We start from the raw sequence: 26,709 nt of genomic DNA, 5'->3' as shown, positions 1-26,709 counted from the left end.
AATTAGGAAAAAAGGCCACAGATGATTCAGGGATCATTTCTGGGAAAGCTCTATCTAGATCGGTGTTGAAAAGTAACATAAATATTTATATAATATAATTACATTATAAAATCTACATAACATAAAATAAAAATATAATGAAAGCCATGTATCTAATTTCAAATTTTCTAGATGCCATATTAAAAATGTAGAAACAGGTGAATTCATTTCAATAATATATTTTATAAACCTCAACTCCTATTTCGACATGTAATCAATACAAAAAAATTATCAGTGAGATATTTTATATTCTTTTTGTCACACGGAGTCCTTGAAATCCAGTCTGTGTTTTCCACTTACAGAACACCTCAGTTTGGACTGGCCATGGGTCAAGCACTCAGCCACGTGACTAGGGCTCCTGTATCAGACAGTAAGGCTCTGGACCATGAGGGGTCAGCTGGTGTCCCGGCTCCTGTTCAGTGTGATGGCCTTGGCTTTGCTTCACTTTACAACACACAGAACAAGGAGAAGCATCTCTCCAGTTACAGGACTCAGAGTGGTGGTGACATTCATGCTATTACAGTAGGGATGAGCCTGAAAACATCATGCTAAGTGAAAGAAGCCAGACCCCAAAGGACAACTATTATATGAAATGTCCAGGGGGCAAACCCAAAGAGACAGATAGTAGATGAACCACCACCAGGGGCTGGGGGAAGTGGCTAATGAAGACCATGTTCTAAAATTGATTGTGGTGATAGGGCATGACTGTGAACACAGTAAAAATCACTGAAGCATTGACTTTAAATAAGTGAATTACATCCCAATAAAGCTGTTATAAAAAAAAAAATGCTGGTGTTTCTTTGAAGGAATTAGTTTTCTGAACATGGTGATGTATGTAACTACTTCATTTCCCTTTTTGCATTGACAACTAGGAAGCTCAAAGCTGAACATGAATTTGGCAGTGTTCAGGATCCAGCAGAATAGTTATTTTTTTTTCTATCCTTACTTCCTCTTTGCGCCAGTTTCCTCACTTCCGTTTGTATAATGTAGTTATAATGCATGTATTTTCTAAGTCCCTTTTGGAATAAGGCCAAGTGTGTAGCTATAAACAGACCTGCAAACAATCCACCGTTATTTGGATGCCCGATGAAAATATAAAGGCCCTTTGAGAGGTGACTGAGAATTGGTTTCTGTACTGAAGTGAACTAAGAAAGTGGGGTGATTTGGCCTGAAGAGGAAAGATCCAATAGAAATTCTATACCCTTCCAGAACCCTGAGAGCTGACAGTGTCCCCTGGGGGCGAGCCAGGAGACATTTTCAAGCACAACAGGAAGGACTTTGATGAGACACAATGCCCAAAAGGGAGTTAACCCTAGTGCTGGGTGACAAGGAGGAGGCTGGAGCCATGTGGCCTCTAAAACCAAGGGAGAGGCTCACATGTTTGACATGAGCACGTTAACTCTGGCAGGGGAGGGACAAGTGAGCCTCACTGAGTTCTCATCTAAGCAGGCAGAGGCTCTGCTTTCTCCGGGTGATTCATGTCCCACCTGGCGAAGCTGGGGTTCCACTCACCTTGGCCAGGAACCGCCTTGCCTGAGAAGACAGTGCCTGGGTCGGGTCTGCTGAGGGCTGGTCCTGGGGGATGCCCAGGTGGTTCTCTGGAAGACACCCTGGGGTGGGTGCACTGGAGGGTGAGGAGGGGTTCAGGTCTCCTCGAGCTGACGACCACCCTGGAATATGCAACCACTCAACACTGGAGCCAAAAACAGTCCTTCCTGGTGTGGTGACACTGAAGCCACACCTCAAAACCACTGTCTCCATCATCGAGCTACATACAGCTCAGGCATCTCACGATCGTGCCATCTTCACCCAGGCCCATAGAAGTGGGCTGGGCAGTGCTGGCCCCATTTACAGGAGACAACAAGGGCTGGATCTGGCCCGGATCACACAGCTGGAGCCCGGCCAGGCCCCGGGGCTCCCAGGCAATGGTGTGGCTCTAACTCAGAAGGACGCGGGTTCCAATCCCAACCCTCTCCCGTGCAGCAGTGTGGCCTGCAGCATGTGCTCCCCTCTCCCAGCCTTGCCTCTCTAACTGTGAATGGGGTAACACCAGCGTGCCCCCAGCCATGGAGATGAACTGGGGATCAATGGGGGTCATGTGCTGAAAGGCTGAGGACAGGGCCTGGCCCCCATGTGGGCTCCACGGTGACACTGCTCTTTGCCATGCCACTCGCCCAAGATCACCCAACTGCTAAGTGAGGGCAGAGGGAGGGGGTCCCCCAGGCTATTGGCTTAAAGCAGGGTACTCTCCACATCTCCATTTAACCTCTTCAAGTCAAAGGGTCCAGAGAGGGGTTTCACATCCCTCCCTCCCCTGGCCTGAAACCAGTACCACCCTGGGGTGAACCAAGTGCCCCCAGATTAGAACCACATGCAGAAGGAGCCCTCCGGCCATGTCTCCTCTCCTAGACTCACCTGAGGCCTCAGATGCCTGTGGGGCCTCAGCAGGCCCCGGCCACCGCTCCACAGAATGGGGCTGTGGGATGGTGAAGGACAAGACCTTGGTCCCCTGGGACATCATGCCTGTATGGATGCTGTGGCTGGGCTTGGGCGGGTCTGAGTACAGGTTCACCTGTTAGCGGGAGAGGCACAGGCAGGGCCAAGTTAGGATTAGGGCAAACCCACCCAAAAGGCCTTACCTCATTCACACTATCACTCAGGCTCTCAACAAACATGCCTATAATAATAAATGCTACCTTTCAGTGGAGCCCTTGGGTAGGGAAGCCAAACACTGGGCCTTGAAGGGCTTACATTTCATTCTCTCTTTATGGTAGTCCCCAGAGAGAGGCAGGATAGGGACCATCATACCCATTTTACAGAAGGGGAAATTGAGACTCAGAGAGGTTAAGTCACTAACACAAAATCTCCAGCTGATAAATCCTTGGGCTGTGATTATAACCTAGCTTTGACCCCAAAGTCTCCCTTTTTTAATATTAATAATTTTTAAATATTTGTTATAATAATTTATACTATAACCATAATAATATTATAATGAATATAATCTTTAGCATAGAGCAAGTGTAATTATATTATAATGATGTAATATTTGTAATTGAAAACTTTCTAATAATAATCATGGGCTGTCTGAGTGGAGAAGTAAAGCAGCAAGTAAACGAGCTCCGGGCTGTAGCAGATCGCCGTGGCTGCGATGGGTTTGGCGTGCTGGATAGCCCAGCGTGTGAGAGCGGGGTCTGGAGTAGGCCGCCAGCCAAGGAGGACCATGTGAAGCTCAAAATTAGAGACCCGTGTACCGTACCGTGGTTCAGAGCAGGGCTGGCAAACTGTGGCCTGTTGTGAATAGGTTTCAGTGAACACAGGCATGCTCATTTCTTTAGGTGCTGTGTATGGTTGCTTTCACGCTACAATTGCAGAGTTGAGTCGTTACCATAGAGACTGTGTGGTCCACAAAGCTGAAAATATTCATTATCTGGCCTTCAGCAGAGAAAGTTTGCTGATTCCTGGCTTAGCATGGGAGCTCTGCAGAGCCTGGATTCATGTCCACCTTTGAGTCCTAGAGCAGCTGACTTAACCTCTCTGTGCACAAAGTAAGTGCTCAGTAAAGAGCAGCCACCACCCTCATATTCATCACCATTATTACGGCTATCACCACCATGATCACCATCACTACCATCACCATCATCACTTAACTCCCATCACCATCACCATCAGCATCACCATTAACACCATCATCATTACCACCATCACCATCACCATCACCATCACCATCACCATCACTATAATCCCCACCACCATCACCATCACCACCACCATCACCATCATCACCATTGATCACCCACCACCCCCAGGCAGGTCCCTGGAAAAGCTACTCCCTTGTGGCGCCTCAGTGCCCCCTGCTCCTCAAGATGTCAGGCAGCTTATCTTACTGCCTGGCGCTTTCCCAAGGTCAGAAGCGGGCAGTTCAGGCTGGGCCTGGTGGAGGGAGCGCCCTAGCCTCCAGGGAGGCAGCCTATCCCTGTTTAAGTTGCTCTTCACGTCCTGGTTGTGGCAGAAAATCTGCTCCAAAGTGAGGACAATGGCCCTGCATCGTCACTTGGGCGTACTCCCCCCTCCAATCCCACATCCCACAGCCCCATCCCGCCTCCAGCTGCCTCCTCCTCTTTCAGGCCCGGCCTCTAATAAGAACAAAGCTGGATTTTAATAATCCCCTCAGCCATCTGCTCAGACCCGACTGTGGGGCCTTGCCCACCAGCACCCCTCTCTTCCCAGAGTGACTCAAATCTGGGGGAAGCCCAGTCCTCTGTGTCCCTGTCTCACCTGTCCCTCCTCCAGCCTCAGATCGGGCCCACCAAGGCCCAACCGGAGGAGCAACAAGGACAGGCAGCTTCCAGCCCGAGGCCCGACTGTTTTAGGGATCAGAGGAGTTTGAAGCAGAGGGGCCAAAGGCTTGTACAGATGCCCTGAAGGGGGGAGCTGAGGGTGGCTGTGGGCAGCTGCTGAGCTGTCTCCCGGAACACAGCTGGGACCCAACGCCGGGCCAGCGTGTCCCATGGTGCTCCCCAAGGCTGGACTAGCTCTCTCAGAGGGGTTAATCAGTGAAGGGGTGAATCAGTGAGTGTGGGAAACATTGGGTTAAATAACTGACTACACTCTGCACAGATGGGTTTCTCCCAGCCTTTAAAATGCTAATGGGCTTTATGAATGGGGTGAAGAAGTGGAGGGAATGGCCAGAATAGGAAATGTTTCCCCAATTCCTCTGAACACAGAAACCTCTCTTGCCACCCCCCACCACCACCACCATATGCCACCTCCACCAGGGGCTTCTGGACCAACTAGTGGCCATCAGAACATATACTTTTAGGAAAGGCAGATTTTTTCTGGGGTAATTTCTGGTTTCCTCAGCCTCCCAGATCCCCCTGCAGCTGAGAGGCAGCTGAGATGGGGGACAGAGGCTGCCTGTGGGGAGGTGGCCACAGGGCATAGAATGTGTGAGATCATAAACTCTGGCCCTACGCTGGTGTAGAGAACAGCCAGGCAGTGACTCCTGACCACCCTGGCTCCCTGTCCCCACACAGTCTGGATCCAGGGATGCTCCCAGGTCAGGCCAGGCCATGGGACTTTCTGATCAGCCTCCCCAGCTATAGAACCCAGTCTGGTTCCACTAGACAGTGTGGTGTTAAAAGTGGACTTTGGAGCCAGACTGCTGGGCTCAAACCCAGCTCTGGCAACTACTTATTGAGTGATCTTGAGCACATTACTTAACCTCTCTATACCTCAGTGTCCCCCAGGATAAATTGCTTTACCATCACTTATTACTACTGTTACTATTACTGTAACATCACCATTCCATCTGGTCCACACTCCTGCCTCAGACCTGTTGATGGGCTCGCCCAGCATGGGGAAGGGCACCAACTCTGGAAGCAGGTAGACCTGGGTTTAAAGCCCAAATTTTAATCCCTTGCCAGCTGTGGGATGTGCGCAAACCACTCCCCCTAGCTGAGCCTCAGTCTCCTCCTGGGAACAAGATCAAGTGAGGTGACTCTGGTGGTGCACTTGGCCTGGGCCAGACAACTTTCATTGCTCAGCGAAGGCCAGTCTCCTTCCCCTGGGCCCCCACTGCTGCTGGCCACCCACTGCCAGGCCTGGCCCGGGTGCCCAAGGCACCATCCCCAGCCTGGCTCCCTCCCATGTGGGTGAAGCCCTCCCCAGGGGACTCTGAGCAGAGTGAGGGGCTCAGCGGGTCCAGGGGAGGTCACTTGGGCCAGCTCAGCCTGAAGAAGCAGGACCACCTTGGCCTCCCTGACAAGGGCTCTGAGCAGAAAGCACCCCCAAGGTCTCTGGAGCCTGCGGGGTTGAGTCCACAGAGCCCTGGATAGAGCGAGAAGCCTGGCTGGATGCTCTCGGCCCCGCGGGACCAGGCCAGTTCCCTCCCCACCTGAGCTCCGTGTCCTCAGCATGCTGGGATGGTGAGCCCTGCCTTACTGCCCCCCAGGGCGGCTGTGAGACTGGGTGTCCAGGAACATGTCCTGCTTCTAGAATAATCCAGCTCACCTGTGCCTACCCTTCTCTTGAGGAGAACCCACAGGCCAAGGTGGCCTTTTCCCAGAAAGTGGGAGTAGGTGAGCTGGCACTGAATTGCTCCCAGCCTCTCCTACCTTCCCTCCTGATGGGTTTCAGTCACCAGGGGTGACTGCATATAGGGACACCCCAGTCCCCACTGGGTTGAGGGAGCCCATGAGAGGAGGCACCAGGCTGTGCTCCCACTGTGCCCACCCCTCCCCATGCCTGCACTGTGCCTGGCACATGGGCACCCAATAAACACCTTCATAGAAACACTATTAATAATAATATTCCCCGTCTCTAAGGAAGACTCGCCAGGTGCCAGGTCCTGCTTTCCCTGAACTGACTCATCCCCTTAATCAGTACAGGAGGAATGAAGGAAGTGAGGAAGGAAGGAGATGCCTGAGCCTCTGCCCCTGACCATGACCTCTGGCAGCCTCTGCCTCTCCTGGGGTCCCAGTTCCCCAATCTGTACAACAGGGAGTTGAGGGCTTGGACTTGATGGTAGTTCCTTTCCCCAGAACTTTCCAGGGGTCTGTAGTCATGAAAATGTGGTTTCCTGGGAGAGGGTGCCTCACCCAGCCCCTCTACTGTCCTCCCAACACCCCTGAATCCAGCTCAGCAGTTCAGAGCTGTAAGGGGGCTTAAGTTACCGGGTAGAGCCCACTGGCTTCCCAGAGGAAGGTCTGATTAACCCCCTTTTACAGATGCATCCAAGGAGGCCCGTGTGGGGACCAGAGAACTGCTCCCAGGACAGGGCCCCTTCCGCTTTCTTATCATGGCTGCTTCCGCCCACACTTCAGGGGGCACTTCTAGATGGCTGAGAGCAGCCCTGTGGCCGGAGGGGTCCTGGAGCATGGCGGGGGCAGGCCCAAGTGAGGGTCCAGAGAGAGGAGGCCAGGGAGGCGGAGGGTCTGCACCTCTGCACCTCAGCTCTCACCCCCTCCTCCACTGCTACCTGATGGGGCAACAGGAGGGAGGGGAAGGCAGGAAACCACAGGGGCTGCCGCAGGTCTCACTTCCTGCCTCACCCCAGAAAAGGGGAAGGTCCCACAGCCTCCCCCCAAGCTGCGGTGGGGGCTGGGCAGGCTGGCAGCCAGCTCTACTCAGGTGGGTGGATTTCTCCTCCATGCTCCCCTGCTACACACGCCACACTCACTCAGCATTCAGTCAGGGGGCGAGGGGAGAGGCTGAAGTCAATCCTGGGGAAGCAGGAAGGCAGAGTTGTGACCCAGGAAGGATCAGGCTCAGGAAACAAACACCAGGGGCTAAGAAGAAATTCTGTACTACTTCCTTGAGGCTCAGAGAGCCCAAGTAACTCCCTTAAGGTCACACAGCTGATCAGTAATGGATTCAGGAATTAAGCCCAAGTGATCTTAACCCAGAGCTCATCTAGAAGGAGAGAGCCTCTGGTAAAATCTATAGGGACCCTGGATTCTAGGATTCAAGGGCATCAAACTTATCAATGATAAATGAGATTGGGCCTGGAGAACGCTGGCCAAGGTCACGGAGTAACTCTGTGGTAGAAAAGGAAGGACTGGGTTCCACTATCCCCAGGAGGCAGTGGCCCCTCTCGCAGACTGTAGGAAAGTGTCATCTGCAGGAGGCCAGGGCCCACACCTCCACCCCATCCAGCCGGTACCTTGGCCCCCAAGCGCAGCTGGTCGATGGTGTTCTCCGCCTCGGCATACTTGGTGAGGAGCTTGTGGTAGTCCTCCTGCAGGAGAGGGACAGCAAAGTGGTCACCTGCCTAGGGTCCTCGCTGCGAGGCCCCTCACAGGGAACCCACTCCCCCAAAGGGGCTTCTGGGTTCCTCAAAGTGAAAAAGTTCAGTGTTGGGATCTGAGAGACCCTTTCTGGCTCATGTATAATGCAGAACCCCACGGGAAAATTCTGGGGTGTCAGAGGCAGCAGGGCAACTCAGCCAGCAGCCCTCCCACCGTCCTGACAATGAGTCAGGGAGGAGGGCCCCTGGGCGGCTGTACCTCGATGCACAGTGACCCCCATCACAGAGGACCACAACTACTCACATCCAGATCCCGTGCCCATCTGTGGGCTCTGTGGGTAGGCCCACATCTGTCTTCCCCATCTCCCTACTTGCAGCTTAAGTAGTGTGTGCTTAAAAAATACATTTTAACGGCTGAATGAATGAATGATCAAGGGTCCCCTTGGTAGAATAGAAAACTTGAAAATGACAGTTGCATCTACTCAGAGTCACTATTTGCCTTAAACAAAACTGAAGGGCTTCGTTAAAACAAGTCATTACTGTGGGAAAGCAAGAACAAGTGTCACTGGTCACCTCCGAGGGATGCTAGGGAAGCGATGCATTGTTCTGAAAATGCAGTTAGAAGAACAGAATCAAGCATCTCTCCTGTCTTTCCCATGTGAACAAGACCTTGGTAACCAAATAGTTGATGAGGGCAAGTTTTACTTTACAGAAAATTTCCATCAAATAAACAAAGGAATGATAGCATGAGGCTACTACCATTTGTCACCCCAAATGAAGGACTGGATCAAGGCAATAAAATGGCCATGAGTGGCCACTCACAGCACAGTTGACAGGCCATCAGGCATCCCCTGTCTCCTGAGGGGACCACTCATGATGTGCTCTTGCCTAAAACTCCCTACTTGTGTGGAGGGGAAATAAACAGGTGATTACAACCTGAAAAAGCCTCCAGCTCTACACTGACAATATGCAGGACAAAGGGACATAGGAAGGGACATCAGCAGGTCGAGACTGTAGGAGACTCTACAGGACAGAACTGGTTCCTTAGCAAATAAGTTACAAGAAAGAAAGAAATCAGAAAAAAGAAAGAAAAAGAGGGAGGGGAGAGAGGCTCAAAAGACACACTGGCCAAATTCAATACATGAGCTGCGTTTGGACCCTAATTTGAACCCACTGAAACAAACAAGCCATTGCTCAGACACATGGAGAGATCTGAACACTGACGATATTGGATCATATTAAGGAATTGGCGTTAACTTTTAGGTATGATAATGGTAGTGTGGTTATGTGTAAGGGAGAATCCTTATCTTTCAATGTACGCACTAAAATGTTTTTGAATACAGTGATCTCATGCCTGAAATTTGCTTCCGAGTACTCCGGCAGGGTGCGTGGGGGAAGGGGTGATGCCATCGATGAAAAAGGAGGCCGGGGGCTGGCTGATGGGTGCATGGGTGGAAGCTGGGTGATGGAAATGGGGGCTCATTATATTGTTTTCTCTCTTGTATATGTTTCCAATTTTTTCATAGCAGAAGTTTAAAACAAACAAACAAAGACCATCCTTGCAGCATGAGTGCGATCACTGCTCTTTTTAAGCAAAGGGCTTGGGACTATCTTCATGGCTCCGGGTACAACCCCCTTTCCAGCAGCAGGGGGCTCCTGGCCCAGCCAGGGCCTTCCCATCCCTACCAGCCTCCAGGCCAGCAGCAGGTGCCTTGGTGACATGCGTAAAGAAATGAGTCCAGCTTACCTGGAGCTGATGGACCAGCCTGGTGGCCTGTTCAGGTGTCTGAAATTCTTGGGGTACCCTGGTGATGGGGTGGGTAGGAGGTGGGTCCTTTCCCAAGCAGGCTTCATCACTGCTCAACAGCACCTCCCGCACAATCTCGGCAGGTGACTTGAAGATCAGTGGTCTGACAGGGTCCTGAGGCTGCTTGCCGTGGCTCCTGGCCTTGGGGGGGCGGTAACTCTCATCTCTGGGGAACCTCACCCGGGGTCCCACCTTGGAGAAATCAGGGAGTGGGTAGTTCAGCTGCCCCCGGCCATACTTGGGGGCATCAGAAGATGAGTGGCCAGCCACAGTGGCTCCCTGCCTGGGCGACGGCCTGTCCTGCCGGGCTGGCCGAGGCCGGGGACTCAGGGGGCTGAGCGCGCCAGTGAATCGTGAAGGGAGCACATTAGGTGATATCCGTGTCCGTTTCCAGGCGTGGCCCCCCGGCTGAGGGCAGGAGAGACTGGTCGTTTCTCTCCTCCATCTGTCTGCAGGACACTGGAGGCTCTGGGCTGGGGGGACTGGGGAGTCCTGGAATTCCGTGGGCGTTGCCAGAGCAACGTTTCCTCCAGTTCTATCATCCGGATTTAGGAGGTGGTGGCTGGGGCTCTGCGGTAAAGTTTCTGCCAGGGCAGTGGGCTGGGGGACATCGGTCTCTCCTTCCCAGGGAGAATCAAGGCTGTCGCTAGGGTGGTCGAGGCTCACGGTCCCACTGCTCCAGGACCTTGCAGAGCTGAGGTCAATAGTTGGGTTGACCTCAGAATGTTCTGGAAGTTTGTCTCCATTGGCTTGTTTGTCAGAGGCCACCCAGCAGCCTGTGGCCTGACTCCACCCCAGAGCCATGGGGCTGGTGTTTCCATTGTCCCCAGAACAGAGACCAGTCTCATATCCCAACTTTGGGGAGCTCTCTCCAGCTTCCTCAGCCTCATCATCTCCGGTGGCCTCATCTGGCTCCTCTTCAATCATGTCCGGCTGAGGAACCTGCTGGGGGAGCCAGGTGAGGGGCAAGTTGGAACTTTCTGGGCTGTCCGCATCCTCTGCTTCAAACTCTGGAAGAACAGGTCATTTCTTAGCACATGTCAGGTCTGGACTCACTGTGGAATGTCACCTAAGTCATTTCACCCCTCGGGGCTTTCATTTCCTCATCATGTGGCAATGGCAAGACTCCCAGCAGGCCCCCACCCATATGGCTAAGTACTTACCTAACCACCCCCAGTTATCTCAAAGGTCCTCCAAACTCAAACCTCAAACCTGGTTACCCCCCACCTCCCCGTGTTTCCTGTCTCAGCAAATGGCAACATCATCCCATCCAGCTGCACAAACCAGAGACCTGGGAGGCATCTTTGTCATCTGTCAGCCCTCAATCCCACAATCCAATCTGTCACCACCACCTCTGACAGAGCTGTCAAACTCACCCACTGCTCTGAAGTCCAGCACCGCTACCTTTCCTCAGGACAACATTGTCCCTCACGTGGACCACTGCAGCAGCCACCTAATCATTTCCTCAATACTCACCCTAACCTCCCATCTGAAAACTCATCAATACCTTCCAGGATACAGCTGAACCTTTAATACTGCCCTGAGGTCCCTGCTCCTGCCCCATCTCTCCTGATCCATCTCTCTCCAGGGTCCCCCTCAGTCTCTCCCTGCTCTAGTCATGCCACATCCTCTCCCACCACAGGGTCTCTGCACATGCCAGGGTCCTCTTTCCCTCCCTTGGCCTAGTTAACTCCTATTTATCCTTCAGGCATTAGCTCAACCTTGACCTCATCAAGGAAGTCTTCTCACATCTCTCTAACTGGGTCAAATACTCCCTTAAAAAGTTTTCATTCAGCCACTCACCCATCCATTACCCACTCACCCATCTACCCAACTACCTATCCACTCAGTCACTCACCCATCCATTACCCATCCACCCATCCACCCATTCATCCATTCATCCATGCATCATCCATGCAGTCAATGTTTATTGAGCACCTACTCTGTCCTAGATCTCACGTAAGCCTTTGGGATAGAGCCAAAGCTTCATGAGACACAGTCTGTATACTGCTAGGCACAGACTCTCTGCACCAGATGCACTTTTGTCATAACCCCTTGAATCACTCTCTGCTCCTCTCTGCTCTTTCCCCTACCCTTGGAATCTCTACATCCTTCAACTCCTTAAACTCTCCTTCAGCAAGGCTCTCTTGTTTACAACAGAACACTCAAAGTCCAGAGAGGTTAAGCATCTTGCCAAAGATCACACAGTAGTTCATAGCAGACCTAGATCTAAAACCCAGGTCCCAGCCATGCAGGCAAGTTAGTTTCTGCCACTGGGGTTCATGCAGTGAGAAGAAGAGAGTGGACTTTAGAGCCAGGGAGGCCCCGGGTTCGATCCTGGCCCCTCTGATCCCTCCCAGGGGGCCATGGGCAAATAGCTGACCTCTCTGGCAGCCCATACTCAGACTAGAGGCCAGTCCCTCCTACCTGGAGGGAAGGAGACAAATCCTGGGCTGTGCCTAGCCCTGCACTGGGCACACAGTAAGGATACAGGACATGGCAGCTGTTACATCATAGCAGGGTGTTACCATGTGACCTCAGGAAGAGATGCCTCTGCCCTTCCCTCCCAGTGCATCCCAGTCACCATCCCCTGAGGAAGAGCTCAGAGGGAGCATCCCCTGAGAAGACAGCTCTGGGCAGATCCAGCATGAGGAACTCTGGGTCATGGCACAAAAAATCCATGACCAGCCTAACGGCTCCTCTGCCATCCATGGGGGTGTGCCTGATTGGCAGAATCCTAAGATAGGGGTATTTCATTCATACTCTAAGTGCAACAGGCACCATGCATCAAGCTCTTACTATTCCCAGTGGCATTATTACCCCCATTTCACAGATGGAGAAACCAGGATTCAGAGAGAAGTGACTTGCCAAGCCAAACTAGGAAGCTGGTTTCAATGCAAAGGGAACAGTTATTTTAGAAAACAAGGGATGTCAACATTCTCACTACTAAATGGGGTTTTATAAAATCTTAAAAATGGGCAAAACCCCTGGACCAGATAATTTCAATTATCAAGGTTATTATCAAATCAATGCGCAAAAATATGCCAATGACATCTATCTCTGCATTACTTTTAACAGCATCAACTAGCAACTACCTAAATGCCCAGCAGCAAGAGATTGGCTCAGCAAATTTCAGAATATCCACATCATGGAATTCCTAGTCAGCCACCAGGAATGACTTGTGGAAGAATATTTGATGAGTTGGAAAAATGTTCATATCTATTAAGTTACAAAAAAGCAGGTTATAATATAGTTTGCAAAATACTGTTCCATAGTCATATTGGATTTGTATATATACATATGGGAAAGAGTTACCTAGATATCTTTTTTAGTTTTTCCTCTTTTTGCTTATGTTTTCTGATTTTTTTTGCAATAAATAGCATTACTTATGTAATTTAAATCTTTAACATTTTTAAATGATAGACTTCATAAATTTCAATTAAAAATTTCCTAAATCTCCCTCCCACTATTTGCCTCCCGCCAGAAGGTAGGATGTTTGGGGGACACCACTGTGAGGCTGGGGAGTGAGTCTCACCTTCTTCCGCAGACTCTCCTGATTCAGATCCCTGGTGCCCGTCAGGCTGCAGCTCCGAGCTCCACTCCAGAGGCTGCAGGCGCTGCTGGGCCAGGCGGAAGTCCTCCAGGGGCTCGGGGCTGGTGGCATTGGGAAGGGGCCCGTCTTCTCCCCAGCTGTGTGGGCAGCTCTCAATAGCATGCTTTTCATCCTCGGCCCAGGCCCAGCGCCGCCGCTGGGGCCCCTGCCCCAGGCCTGGCTCGGCCCAGTGGACCTCTGTCCCCGAGCTGGCCATTGGGCCTGGCCTGCTCTTCACCTGGGCCACTTCATCTTCAGGACATGGAGCTGCCACTCAGGGCATCAGAGTCACTGCTGGCTCCTCTCAGCACCAGCCATCCTGTCTGTGGCCTGTTGGGGACACAATCAAGGGACAGCATTAATCTTCAAATCCCCTCCTTTCTTCAGAACAAGAAGTTACCAACAGGAGCTCTGGAATCAGACAGCTCTAGTTCAGCTCCTGGCTCCCCATCCCCTTGGAGCTGTGTGGCCATGGCAAGTCACCTGCTTTCATTTTCTCCATCAGTAAAACTGGGACAATAGTTCCCATCCCTCAAGAGTTGTGTAAAATTACCTGAGATACAGGATAAGGGGCCCCGTGACCAGCACACGGGCTGGTGTAGGAGGTGTGCTAGCGATTGTTACCAGGTGCCAGGCTCCAAGCATGGGTGCTGGGGGGTGAGGAGGGCAGGGGTCCAGGGTGCAGGCCTAGGAAGTTAGGGAAGGTTCCACTTAGAAGCCACTTCCTCTGGGAACCTTCCCTGACTACCCTCTGGTAATTCAAATTAAGAGTAGGGGGATGGTGAAAAGAGCTTTCCAGCACCCCAAGTAATTGAAAACAGGTACTCAAACAAATGCGTGCACACGCACGTTCACAGCAGCACACTTACAAGAGGCCTACGGTGGAAGCAACCCAAATGCCCATCAATGATGACTATAAACAATTTGTGGTATAAACATATGATGTTATATTAATCAGCCATGAAAAAGAATGGAGTGTGGACACAGGCTACAGGACGGATGGACCTGAGAACACTCCGCTGAGTGAAAGAAGCCAGACACAAAGGTCACACACGGGGTGATGGCACTGATACGAAATATACAGACGAGGCAAATGCATGAGAGAGAGCAGACTGGCGGAAATCAGGGAGACGGGGGGGGGGGGGGTTGGGGGGGTTGGGGAGTGACTGCTTAATGGACACAGGTTTCTTTTGGGGGTGATGAGAATGTTTTGGATTAGATAGATGTGGTGGTTGCACAACACTGAATATACCACAAGCCACTGAATAATTCACTTTAAAATAGTTAATTTTATGTTATGTATCACCTCAATTAAAAAAAAAAAAAAGCATTCCAGGCAGAGGGACAGCGAGTACAAAGGCCTAGAGGCAGGAGGGGTGACTGGTAGTGGTTTCCTGAAGGCTGTGGTATTGGGCTGATTGCCCGGTAGACAGTGTGCACAAGGAACAGTGGGGGCCAGGCCCAGGGGGCCTCTCAGGTCTGGTTCAGGCCTCTGAAGGGCATCCCAGACCCGGGAGGGCACAATGAGGTCTGACTGCTCAGGGACAATGAACCAGAAGTGGGGAGCCCAGCTGCAGGGGGACCTGTGGCAGCAGCAGTAGGGCTCCTCCCTACCTGCCTTCTATACTTACTCCCCTCCTTCCCTCTTCCTTCCTTCCCTCTGATCTCTCTCCTTCTTTCCCTGCCCTCCTGCTACGACCCACACTCCGTAGGCCAAGCACCACAGTGTCCTGGAGACACAGAGCTGACAGCAGCAGGCATGGCCTCACCCAAGGAGCTCGCTGCGGCCTCCAGGCTTCGATCTACAGGTGGGCAAACTGAGGCCCAGAGAGCAGAGGGGTCTTGCCGAAAGCCACAAGTCAGCTAGGATCAGATAGGAGTGAAAGGTCACCTTGTGGCCCAGGTCAGGGCTACTCCCTCCATGTAGCAGATACAATTGAGTATAAATAACTCCAGGCCTCCAGGACAAGCAGGCCTGTGTTTGTCCCTGCAGCCTCGTGAGCACTTGGGTCTTGGTCAGAGTCTGATTTGTACAGTTGAGAAAAGTCAGCAGGCAACTATTTCTGGAGAGAATGTTCCCCAGGGAACGTTCCCCAGCGAAGAAAGGCGGCAGCCTTCTCAAGGACTGGGGTAGGGACAGGGAACAACATTCTTCCCCTCTGGCTGCAACCTCGGCTCTCTGACAGGCTCAGGGGACTCATCCTCTCCCCGCCTCCGTCTTCCTCACCCCAGAACATCCTCCAGATCACCCTGTGAGTGTCCCCCTGATCCCACTCCATATGCTGTCCCTTCTCTTGCCGGCCTGGGCCACAAGTTTGTGGGTGGTCACAGGAAAACTATTTTTCAGATGAGAAAACTGAAGTTCAATATGGAAAAGTGACTTGGCCAAGATCATCCAGCTGTTTAATGACAGAACAAGATTTGGAAGCATCTGTTTTGAAAAGCCCTTGGTCTCCAAAACATTTTTTAAATCATAAACATCATCAATAAAAATATATATTTGCTTGCATGCCCAATATACAGGGTGGGACAAAAGCAGGTTTACATTTGTGAGTATGTGAAACAGAGTTCATGCTTGTATTGTTATTAATTATTGTACTTTCAGGGCACGTGCAGGAGACAACCAATAGATGTGTGTCTCTCTCTCATTGATATTCCCCCCCCTCCCTGCCCCTTCCATTCTCTTTAAAAGTCAACGGAAAAAATTACCTCAGGTGAGGATTAACCAAAAAAAAAAAAAAAAGATGCAATAGAAAATAAGTATCTTAAAGGGACATTTTAATCCTTTCCCCCATACTCTCTGGGGGGACTGCACCCCTCTTGGAAATCCCTGCCAGTGGGCCTTAAACTTGGCTACCCTTAAGAATCCTCTAAGAATGCAGACTTCTAGGTCGACCCAAAGAGAGCCAAACTTGGTGGCCATGGGGTAGGGTCTGGGAATCTGCATTCTATTTAATTAATTAATTTTTAAATCCTCACCGGAGGATATTTTTTCTTTGCTTTTCAGAGAGAGTAGAAGGGGGAGAGAAAGAGAAAGAGAGAGAAACAGACAGACAGAGACAGAGAGGCACATCGGTCAGTTGCCTCCCACACGTGCCATGACCGGGGCTGGGGATCGAGCCTGCAACTGAGGTACATGGCCTCGGCTGGAATCGAACCTGGCACCCTTCAGTCCATGGGCCAGTGCTCTAACCACTGAGCCAAACCGGCTAGGGCAGGCACCTGCATTTTAAACCAGCTCCCCAGGCAGGTTGACTAGACCTTCCGGCTGCTGCTACCATGGCAAGTGAGAGAGGTGCTAAGAGCTGTTGCTTTTCTGTTTCTGAAACATCTGCCTGAGGAAGGGGCTGAGGAGGCGTGTGGTTTTTTGACTTTTTAAAGGTTATTTTCTAGCCATGCCACAGCGCAGCCTGCCCAATCACAGAGGCCTCCGGGGCCCAAAGAGGAACACCCTGTCTCCCGGGATGACTCAGTCTGCTCAGAAATCTCACTGTGACCGGGGACGTTGCACATTGGAGGCAGCTGCGGTCACAGGCTGCAGTTTCACATGGGTGCCCCAGGCCTGAAAACTGTGAGCCTCCCCTGAGCAGAGACTGTGTCTTCCACACAAGTCCTGGTCCTCGGGGCTACGGAGCTCAGGACTGGCCGGTCAGCTGGTCAGCCAACCACCCACATGAGCACCAACCACATGCCAACCTCAAGCTGGGCAAGGACACAAGCTCACTGGGCTGCTGTAGAGAGAGAGCAGTGGGCCGGGTGTCAGAGCCCAGGTTCCAGGCTGGTGCTGTGGCTCCACGGTGAACCCCTGGGCGGGTTTTCTTCACTGTTTAATGGAGAAAACGCCACCTGCTCTTGCCATGGCCGGGAGGTATTGCCCTGCGAGGGCAAGATGGGAGGTGGCTAAATGAACTTTGGGGTTCCTGGTTGTCTCATTGGCTTCTGAAGCCAACAGCCTCAGAACTGCTAACTCTCTTGCGGTGTCCCATTTCATAAAACAGATATATATTGAGCAAATTAACTTAAAAAAAAAAAAAAACTATGGCCACCTATTGTGTGCCAAACACTACACAAGACACAGGAAAGTGTTCCAAAATTTCAAATGAAGGCAGGGTGGGGGGACAATACAGAAGATGTACTGAAGAAAGAAGCATTAAGTTGACAAAGAGGATTTGGGGGAGAAGAAGGGGGAAGGGCATTCCAGGCAGAGGGAACAGCATAGGCAAAGGCACAGAAGTCTGAAAGTATGAACAGAACTTGGAGGACTATGGACAGGGGTCCTTGAATGGAGGCCAAAGGCAGAGTTGCTCCAGTCAGCCTCCATGAGGGCAGCAGGGCTGCTCCCAAAGAGTAGTGGGGTGAAGGCTCCAGCCATATGAGCTGGGGGTTGAATCCAGGAAAGTCCTGTTAGCACGAAGTCCCCTCAAGGGCTAAGTTGGTGGGCTAAGGGTCCCTGCCAACCCTGGAGAAACTAGCCCCACAAGGAAGCACCAATCACTAGCCCCTCCCTTTGTGTGTGTGTGTGTGTGTGTGTGTTTTAAATCCTCACCTGATGGCATGCTTAGACGGAGGGAGAGAGACAGAGGGAGAGAGAAACATCAATGTGAGAGAGAAACATCAATTGGCTGCTTTCAGCACATGCCCCAACCAAGGATTGAACCCAAAATCCAGACATGTGCCCTGACGGGGAATCGAACGGACAACCCTTTGGTGCACAGGACAGTGCTCAACCAACTGAGCCACTCCAGCTGGGCTACCTTGTCCTTCTGTACATCTCCCCCATCCCACCACACCACACCTGCCCCTGGCTCTCTCTCTCAAGGGTCTGTGAGACCCTTGTGGTCTCTCTCTCTCCAGCTCCTGAGTGGGTCAGCAACCCCCACTCAGTGGCTTCTCTGTCTCCTCAACTGCTCCGAAACGAAGGACCCTTCCCTTTAAGTCTCCATCTCCCTGGTTCTCATCTGTCAGCAGCAGCCATGCAGCCCCCCTCCCCCTCCTCATGCCTTCTGAAGTCCCCTCCCATCCAGCCAGGGCTGTCCAGGGCACCACCCTCGGCCCCCACCCTGACCCTGACATCTCCTGGGTGCAAAATAGAGCTAAAGAGAGGTGGCAGGCTCTTGCAAGACCTCGCAGCCAGGAAGTGCATGCAATCCAGGGATTCAAGCTCAGGGCCTGAAACTCTGAAACCAAGTCCATCACACTTGAGGGGTGGGGGGACAGGAGGAATGGGAAGGAAACCCCCTATAACAAGTGGCTGGGCTCCTCCAAAAAAAGCCGGGCCGTTGGGGTCAGAGCCCCAATCTTGGCCTCCCTCTCTGACCAGAGGGCAGGGCACAGACCTGCTGTTCTCAAGGGGTTTCTGACAGTTGTGTAGAAACTAGACCCGTGGGGAGGCATCAGCCACTCTCCACTCCGGATGTACCCTCTCCAGCCCCCAGCTCTCTGCAGCAGCAGCAGAGGCCCTGGGGAAAGGGGAAAGGTGCCCCGGCTGCTGGGGACTCTAGTCCTGCCAGCCGGGAGAGCTGGGCTGGGGCTGCTAGACCATCCCTGGCTCCTCTCTGTGCCCTTAAGTGACAGAAGGGACCACTCTTTCGTGGGGACCCTCTGTTGCCTCCTACCCTGCTCCTCATCTGTGCACCATGTCTGAGGCCCCTCAGCAGCCGGTGGGACTAACTCTCCATGTGCAGATGAAGGCACTCCAGGCACACAGAGGAACCAGCGCTTGTCCAAGTTCACAGAAATCAAAATCAGAGCTCAGACTGGAATCCAGCATCTCGAGGCTTGAGGAAATCCCCCTAAAATCCACCCTTGCCTGGGAGGCTGGGCTCCCCTCGGCCGGGAGAGAAGTCATACAGCTGTCGAAGCAGCTGCAACTTCCTGGCTGGGCTGGTCCAGCCTCCCCAGACCGTCCCAGAGTCTGTGACTGGCCTGTCCAGAGGGAAGGCGGCCTCCCCTCCCCTCCTCCGCTCCCTTACCTCTCTTGGGTTTCACCATCCTGCTGGCCCAGGCTCAGAGGACCTGCGTGTGAGGTCTTTGTTCCAAACCTGGGGAGCCCCCTGCCTCCATGGCGCCCTGGCCCGCCTCCAGGCCGCTCTGCCAGCCCGAGCTGCTGCTCGCAGACAAGCATCGCTCCCCACCTCTCCCCGCCCCTGCGGCTGAGGCCGCCTCGCCTAGGCAGGAAGCGCCCAGCCTGATTTCCTACAAGTGTTTGTCAGAAGGAGGGGGTTTGTCTGAGTGCAGAGGGAGAGTGAGCAGGAGGAGCTTAACCCCTTGCAGGCCCTCTGCGGGTCTGTACTGCCCAGGAGAGGCCTCACAGAAACTTCCGATATCAGGGCTTGGGGCCATCGCAGCTAAAATACAGATTGAGGAGATTAAAGCCCAGAGAAGGTCAGAGGATTGGCCAAGGTCACTCAGCATGCAGAGCCTGGAAGGCAGCCTCCAGCAGCTTCAACCCGCTACGAGTTTTTTCCATAGCTCCTACCCTCTAGGGTGCAGACTTTGCCAAGGCTCTCTCGCTCTCTCTAGGCCTCAGTGCCCATCTCTACAACAGAAGTTCAGACTGGATCCTTGCTTGGCATCCTTCCATCTCTGACTCTCCATCCTGTCTGCCAGTATGCAAACCCAACATCTCAGTGAGGCTGCAATGATTCCTGCCATCCCACCCACAGTCCTTGCCCCAAGCAGGGCCCATAACTACAGCAGGATTCTCCAGGCACATGGACGTAGAGAACTGGCTGATCAGGTGAATTTCCCCTGTTGTTCCTAGGGCTCATGAGAAGGCAAACTGCCTTTCTCCAAGCCCCCCTCATTCCATTCATTCACTTGACAGGTACTTACTGAGTGTATCCTGTGTGCTGGGTGCTTTTCAAGGTGCTGGGATATGGCAGGGCTCAAGACAGGCCAAACCCTGGCTCCACTCTCGTAGAGACACAGACAACAAACAGAGAGAGAGGTGTGAACACGAAGGAGGGACAGGATGGAGCAGTGATCCATATCCCAGGCTGCTTTTGGTAACACTGTTGCCTACGGCACTTGCAGATAAACAGAATCTGTCTCTGGGTATCAGAGATTTTATAGTGTCTCAGGTGACTGGGATGTGTGCCCTGGTAGGGAATCCACGGGTCAGGGAGTAATGGGTTGGGGAGAAGAATAGAGAGATGGCCAGAAAGGTCTCTGTGAGAAGGTGACATTTGATAGAGAGACTGGAAGGAAGAAAGGGGCAGGAGCTAGCCACAGGTGTAGTGGGTAAGATGAGAACCAGCTGGGCTTCCCCTGAGAACGGCAGGCTGCGTACCCAGAGAGAGAACCAAGGGGCAGAGAGGCAGGAGCCAGGGCGGAGGGGCAGGCTCACACCCAGTCCCCATGTGCATGTGGTTTCAACTCAGGCCCTGCTCAGGACCCAGGGATTCTGATTCAGGAAACAAAAAGAAAAGAGAAAAAATTGTGTCTCTGTATTGTCAAAAAACACACACACAAAAAACACAGGTAATTCTGATGGTGGGAACCACCAGTGTGGAGAGAAAAATGAATCTTAGGGTCAGCGCAGACCTGGGTTCAAATCTCTTGCTACCTTTGTCACCTGTGAACCTTCATCTCTCTAAGCCTTGGTGTCTTCATCGTAAAACACGGATAAGAGGAGTAGCCACCCCCCAGGGCTGCTGCCAAGATTGGGCCTGGAACATGAATGAATGAATGAATGAACTTTCTCAAGATCAGCCTGTGAGTATCTAGCAAAGCCTGGCTAGAACCAGGTGCCCTTATCCCAGTTATCACCCCTCCTCTCTCCCCCTCCCCGCCTTTTACCCACATCTGGGTGATGGGGCTCTACCCCACAGCCCACACACTATGGAGCACAGCCAAACCCTAATGAGGACCCCTCCCTGCCAGCTCTGGTGACCATGTGGGCCATTGTGCGAGGGGTGGGCTCCCCTGACACCCTGTCACTCACTCACTCTCCCTCCCTGGCCATTAACCCAGGCAGCCAGGTGGCTGCCACTGCCAGGCACGCCCGTGGCCCCTGGATAACCCTAAGCCCATCTTAGGGGCAGCTGCCTAACACCAAGGAAAACAGCCTCCCATGCACTCTGTGCCGTCTCCTTACCAACCCCAAGCCTCACCAACCCTCTGCTCATTTGGTACCTTCTCCAGGCACACAATCTCCACCCACAGGCCAAATTCTACTTAACCAAAGCAACACGCTCAAAACTGAGCTCATTCTATCCCACCCTCCAAACCCAGCCCTCCCTAGTTGGCCCATCTTTCACCCAGGCGCACAAGCCAGAACCCACCCGGCCACGATCCGGACTCTGCTCTCTCCCTCACACCCATAACCAATCTCTCATCAACTCCTGTTGATTTTGCTTCCTAACTCGCACAAGAGCCTGCTGCGCCTCTGCATCCGCGTGTGACCTCCTGCAACGGCCTCTCCCGGAGAGCTCTCTGTCCTGCAGTCTGTTCCCCACCCTGCACCAGAGAGCTCTTGCCCAAACAGAAGTGACCAAACACGGCCCCTCTGTGCTTAAAACACTCTGAGAAAGAAACTGCCCACTGTTCTGACAAAGAAGATGAAAATCCACAGCCTCGCCGCTGCTCCTGCCTCTTCTCCCTCTACCCTCCCCTTCCCTGGGTGGCTCCTGCCACAGGGGCTCCTTGCTGTTCCTGGGACAAATGAGCTGCGCTCTGGCCCATCACCCCACTCTTCTCCCGGTTAACTTCCAGGCCACCTGTAGAGCTCAGCCGCAGGTGCCCTCCTTGGGGACTTACCATTTGGAATTAGAAGTTAAGCCTGTCTCTGACAATGGGGAGCTCTGTGAAGTGCCCAGAAGTAGAAGCACAGTGATATATGATGGATGAGCTACTGAGTCTAGCCAGTGGCCCAAGCCTGCCTTGTAACCCTCACAACAACCCACGGAGGCAGGTGTGACATCCTCATTTCCCAGGTGGGTAAACAGAGGCCCGGAGAGTCAAGTCACTTGCCCCTGGTCACAAAGCTGGTGATGCCGTTAGATTCAAACACACAAAGGCCCAGCTCTTAATGACTACACTTGGTGCTCCTGCTGTTGCAGCCTCTGGAGATAATGAATAACCCGGGCACGATAAAATCGGGAGTGGAGCTTATTACCAACTAATTGCAATTCAGTGAGCCCATGTTCTGACCTCAGAATGAGGCTCTGGTTCTGCACAGAGCCTCTCTGCTTCCTAATGTGCTTTCGCATCCTTCATAACACTAGATGCTGAAGAATAGCCCCTGGGAAATTGGCAAGGTCGGAGTATGATTCCACTGTACAGGTGGGGAAACTGAGGCCTAGAGATGGGGAAGAGATTAGTTCCTGGTCACCCAACAAAAACAAAAAAATAAACCACAAAAAACCCTTTGGCCCCATTGCTGAAACTTGAGGACTTTCATCAGAAGCATGCCCACCTGTGGCTACGTCTGTACAACCCTACCAGTCCTTACCACAGGAGCCCAGCAAGCCTTTGGCCATTCGTTCCCTCCAGCCCAGGGATCATGATGCCATTTCTCACCCACTCTCCCACTATCCACCCACTGAACCCTCTCCCCCCTTCTCCCTCAATCATTGCTGACCCTCACCTAAGTGCCCAGCACATTCACCAGACTGGAAGGTGAGCCTGTGGTTCTCCAAGCCCCTGGTGCAGTCCAGGACACAGCCCAGAGCCCAGGACCTGGATGGGCATTTCTTGCTGATGTGATAAGCCCTGGACAGTCAGTCACTCCATCATGTATCCTGAGAGCCAGGGGGTACAGCAGTGTCAGTCATCCTGGGGAAAACCAGGGGCTGGCAACTTCAGGGCCCTGGGAGCTGAAGGCTGTGTTATTTCATCCTCAACGCCTCCTTGAGCTCCCATTTTCCTGAGAAAGAAATGAAAACCCACCCTAAGGTCACCCACTCCTTCCTGCCCAGGTGGCTGATTTACCCCTGTAGTTAAAATCCATAGGGAGTCCGGGGCTGAAAGAAGGTAGGTGAGGATTTCCAGAGTGAACCAGAATGGATAGAAGCCAGGCTTGAAAAGTAGAGACCCAAGTCCCAATCTGAGTGACACTGGACAAATGCCTTCCCCTTCCTTAGCTTTGAACCTGGGGCTTAATGAGATTATCCCTGAGGTTAGCAGAAATAACTTCCCAGCACTAAATCTCCTGGGTTCTTTGATTCCACTTGTCCACACAGGCAGAAATGCCATGTATATGGGAGGCTGCAGGGGTTTAGGACACATGGGCTTTTGGGGTAGTCAGAGACCTCCAGGTTCTCTCTTGAAAGCTGTGTGGCCTTGGGCAAACTGCCTAACCTCTCTGAACCCCAGATTCCTTACCTATAAAGTGGGGATAATTCTGACTTTAGAGTACCCTTGGGATGATAAATGAGACCGTGTGCCTAAAGTCCTGGCCCAGGGCCCAGCTGGCACAGAGTTCACACATAAATGACTTTGGCCATATCCGTGAAATGCCCAGATGGCCTGCTCCCTGCAGGACTGAGTTTAATTTTCCTGACTCTAGAGCTTCCCCAGTATCAGCCACAGCTCTAGTTTTGGGTCCTATATACAAAAAGGGAGAGCAAGCCCTCCCAAGTGGACAGAAATGTTGCCATTCCCCTGTCACCCTCTCCCTGTGGCCCCCAAACCCATTCTGGGGGTCCCCACCCCAAATACTTGAGAGGAGGAAACAGGCCTTTCTCAGCCAACCGAAACATGGGTTTATGAGGAGGGTGTGGCCATATTGAGGAAAAGACACACGTGTGTGTGCGTGCACACTCCCAAATTCATGCTCCATAAAGAGTCAAACAAACGAAAGGGTGCACGTGCCAGGAGTGCACTGCTAATGGCAAAGCTTTATTGAGCACCTGTCATGTAAAGGCCTCTCCATGGATTAGGATCTCATTATTTAAGCCTCATGCCAATCCAAGGTAGGAATTACTATGCCCATTTCACAGGAGGGAAAGCTGCGTATGAACCCAGACAGTAAATGATGATTTACTGTCTGAATCCAGACAGTAAATCATCATCACTTTGCAACCGAACCTGGCAGCAAGTGAAAAGATGGGAAACAACTGCAGTGCCCAATAACAAGGGATCATTCAATTAAATTTTATTTCCACTCAATGGAATATTATGCAGCTATAAGCAGTCCTATTGTAGAAGAATATGAAGTGATGTAAAAAACGCGATATGGTACGTGAACAAGCCAGTTATAAAAAAATATATATCTAGTTTGAGTCCATTAAAGAAAAAAACAGTAACATGTGGAGGAAGGGAAGGGAAAAAGGAGAGAGAGCCGCTCCAAAATGTTTTCAATAATTATTACTATGTAGAACAACTAAGGCAAGTTTACTTTTTTCCTTATGTGAATTTTCTAAAAATAACAGTTGATTTAAAAATAAGAGTAAAATGAGCATTTACTATTCTTAAAAACAAAAGGTCTGTGTAGTGCTTCATTCTGGTGGGACCTTGGGCACGCCCTCCCCAGCCTCCCTGCCTATGCAAGCTGGGCAGAGCAGCTGAGCTCTTTGAGGCCCTATGCAGCCCTGAATTCAGTAACTCCCATCCCACATCTTCTCTCTTCCTCTTTTTAAACTCAAACTATCTGTTCTTTCCTGCATGTATAGCCATTATGCAACATGTAGGAGTATGTGAAAATCACAAAAAGCAAAGGAAGCAATCCCAGTCTTAGCCACTCAACATAGTATGGCATGGCATGTGCTGCCTGATTGGATCCTCATAACCAGGCATTTAACAGATGAGGAAAGGCACAGAGAGGTTCCACAATTTGCCCCAGATAGCACAGCACATTAGAGGCAGAGTTGGATCTGCATCCACAAGTAAAGCGTTACCCTCCAAACGAATCACTAATATAGGGGGGCTGAGTGCAGTCTCCTGGACACTGATGCCCAGTCCTTGGCTGTGTGGTCCCAAGATTCCAAAAGACTGAGAGCTGGGCATCCCACTCTGGCCTTGATCAGGGGCCCCTCCCCCAGAATAGGTAGGGTCAGGAGAGGTAGAATGCTGGCTAGGACCTAGAGGCCAGTGCTGGCCCACCCCTGGGAGCAGAGGGTCTCTCTCCAAAACCATGGTGGAGTTTGGCTGGCACTTGGAAAGGAAGATCAGTTAGCCAACATGGGACTGTAGGTTAAAAGGGAGGAGGGATCGAGAAATTAATAATGTAAAGGTATGGGGGCAGGAAGGCCTGGGTCCAGATCTGGTAGCTCTGACCTTAGATATATTTCTGAACCTCCCTGGTATCTTCATCTACAGACTGAGGGTAACACTGTCCTCAGGGGCGTGTACGGAGAGTAACAGCACAGTGTGTTTGCAGGGCTTAGCACACAGGGGGTGCTCAGAACACAGGAGGGGTGCCCTTAGTCTCTTCCTGGCTCCCCTGGTCAACTAGAGCCTCTTCCCAGTTACCCTGCCCCGACTCACCCTCCGATCTCTTGGGCACATGCTGCTGCCTAAATCTTAGAGTATCATTCTGGTCAAGCCTTTCCCTGCTTAAAGACCATCTATGGTTCTATCACCTTCAGGTTAAAGGCCCCACATTGTGGCCTGGAATTCAGGCTTATCTGGACCTGTTCCCAAGTCAGAGGGCTGCTACACTGCACAGCTCACAGCATAGGAGCCTCATCCACAAAAGTTGCTTTCCTAAACTCCCACTTCAGGGAAACTGCAGTGGGGTGTGGGCATTCTGACCTGGCTCCCCTGGGGCCCTCCTACATGGCCAGGAACCCTCAATTCCTGGCTGCCATGCAGAGCAAGGCTGGCATTCCATCTCCCAACACCTTTCACATGCAACTCTCTTTAAAAAAAAAAAAAAGAAAAGAAAAAAGAAAGAACAAGCTCTGACTTGTGGTATGTACTGATTTCCACAGTGTAAATGCCCCTATTATGGCCAATTTCAAGTTATTAACGTGGTATCACTGAGCACAGCAGTGGGAAGAGATGCGCTCAATCAGCTCTCACCAGATGACACACCCCTGCAACATCCCAAAGTAAGGACCACAAGTCCCAGTGAAGATCTGTGTGACCTCAGGTGAGTGACTTAACTTCTCTGAACCTCAGGTTTCTCATTTGTAAAATGAGAAAAACAACTGCACCCACCTCAGGGCAACAATGTGAACACTAAGTGATATAATCTAGGTGATCAACAATGTACTAAACACCTACTATGAGTAGGGTTCTGTACTGGGCACCAGGAGGGTGACTAGTGACAAGACAGACAAGGACCTCACTCCTTGCAGTAAAACCATGGCACAATAGCTAGAATACAGCACTTGATAACCGTTAATGTTGCTCGTCTGTCCTTTCTCTGGGCTTCAGTTTCTTCATCTCTAGACTCAGAATGTGGGGTGCACAAAAGTGTTTATGATGCTACTTCACTTAAGCCTTAAAGTGGCACGGAAGTGGGCATTACCATTCCTATTTTACAGATGGGAAGACTGAAACACTCAGAACTGAAGCCAGGCTGAGGATTTGAACCAGGTTCTTCTAACACCCAGTCTCCAGATCTGTCCCACGTCCCAG

General features: G+C 51.8%; 1 protein-coding gene across 1 annotated transcript in view; it reads right to left on the bottom strand.

The window, feature by feature from the left end:
- The window catches only part of AKNA (AT-hook transcription factor), a 41,240-nt gene extending 22,005 nt beyond the window's left edge, over positions 1 to 19,235 (bottom strand). The window contains exons 1-6 of the mRNA XM_087822866.1: positions 19,155 to 19,235; positions 13,126 to 13,512; positions 9,531 to 10,600; positions 7,700 to 7,774; positions 2,455 to 2,611; positions 1,552 to 1,709 (exon numbers count right to left, since the gene is read on the bottom strand). Of these exons, the coding sequence (XP_087678992.1) occupies positions 1,552 to 1,709; positions 2,455 to 2,611; positions 7,700 to 7,774; positions 9,531 to 10,600; positions 13,126 to 13,399 (1,734 nt within the window). The 5' untranslated portion in view covers positions 13,400 to 13,512; positions 19,155 to 19,235. The remainder of the gene's footprint in view (positions 1 to 1,551; positions 1,710 to 2,454; positions 2,612 to 7,699; positions 7,775 to 9,530; positions 10,601 to 13,125; positions 13,513 to 19,154) is intronic.
- Between the last annotated feature and the right edge of the window lie 7,474 nt (positions 19,236 to 26,709).

The sequence above is a fragment of the Miniopterus natalensis genome, chromosome 12, assembly GCF_054644295.1.
Source record: "Miniopterus natalensis isolate mMinNat1 chromosome 12, mMinNat1.hap1, whole genome shotgun sequence".
Taxonomy (NCBI): Eukaryota; Metazoa; Chordata; class Mammalia; order Chiroptera; family Miniopteridae; genus Miniopterus; species Miniopterus natalensis.
The sequence above is the reverse complement of the archived record's forward strand: the minus strand, read 5'-3'. Positions and strand labels throughout refer to the sequence as shown.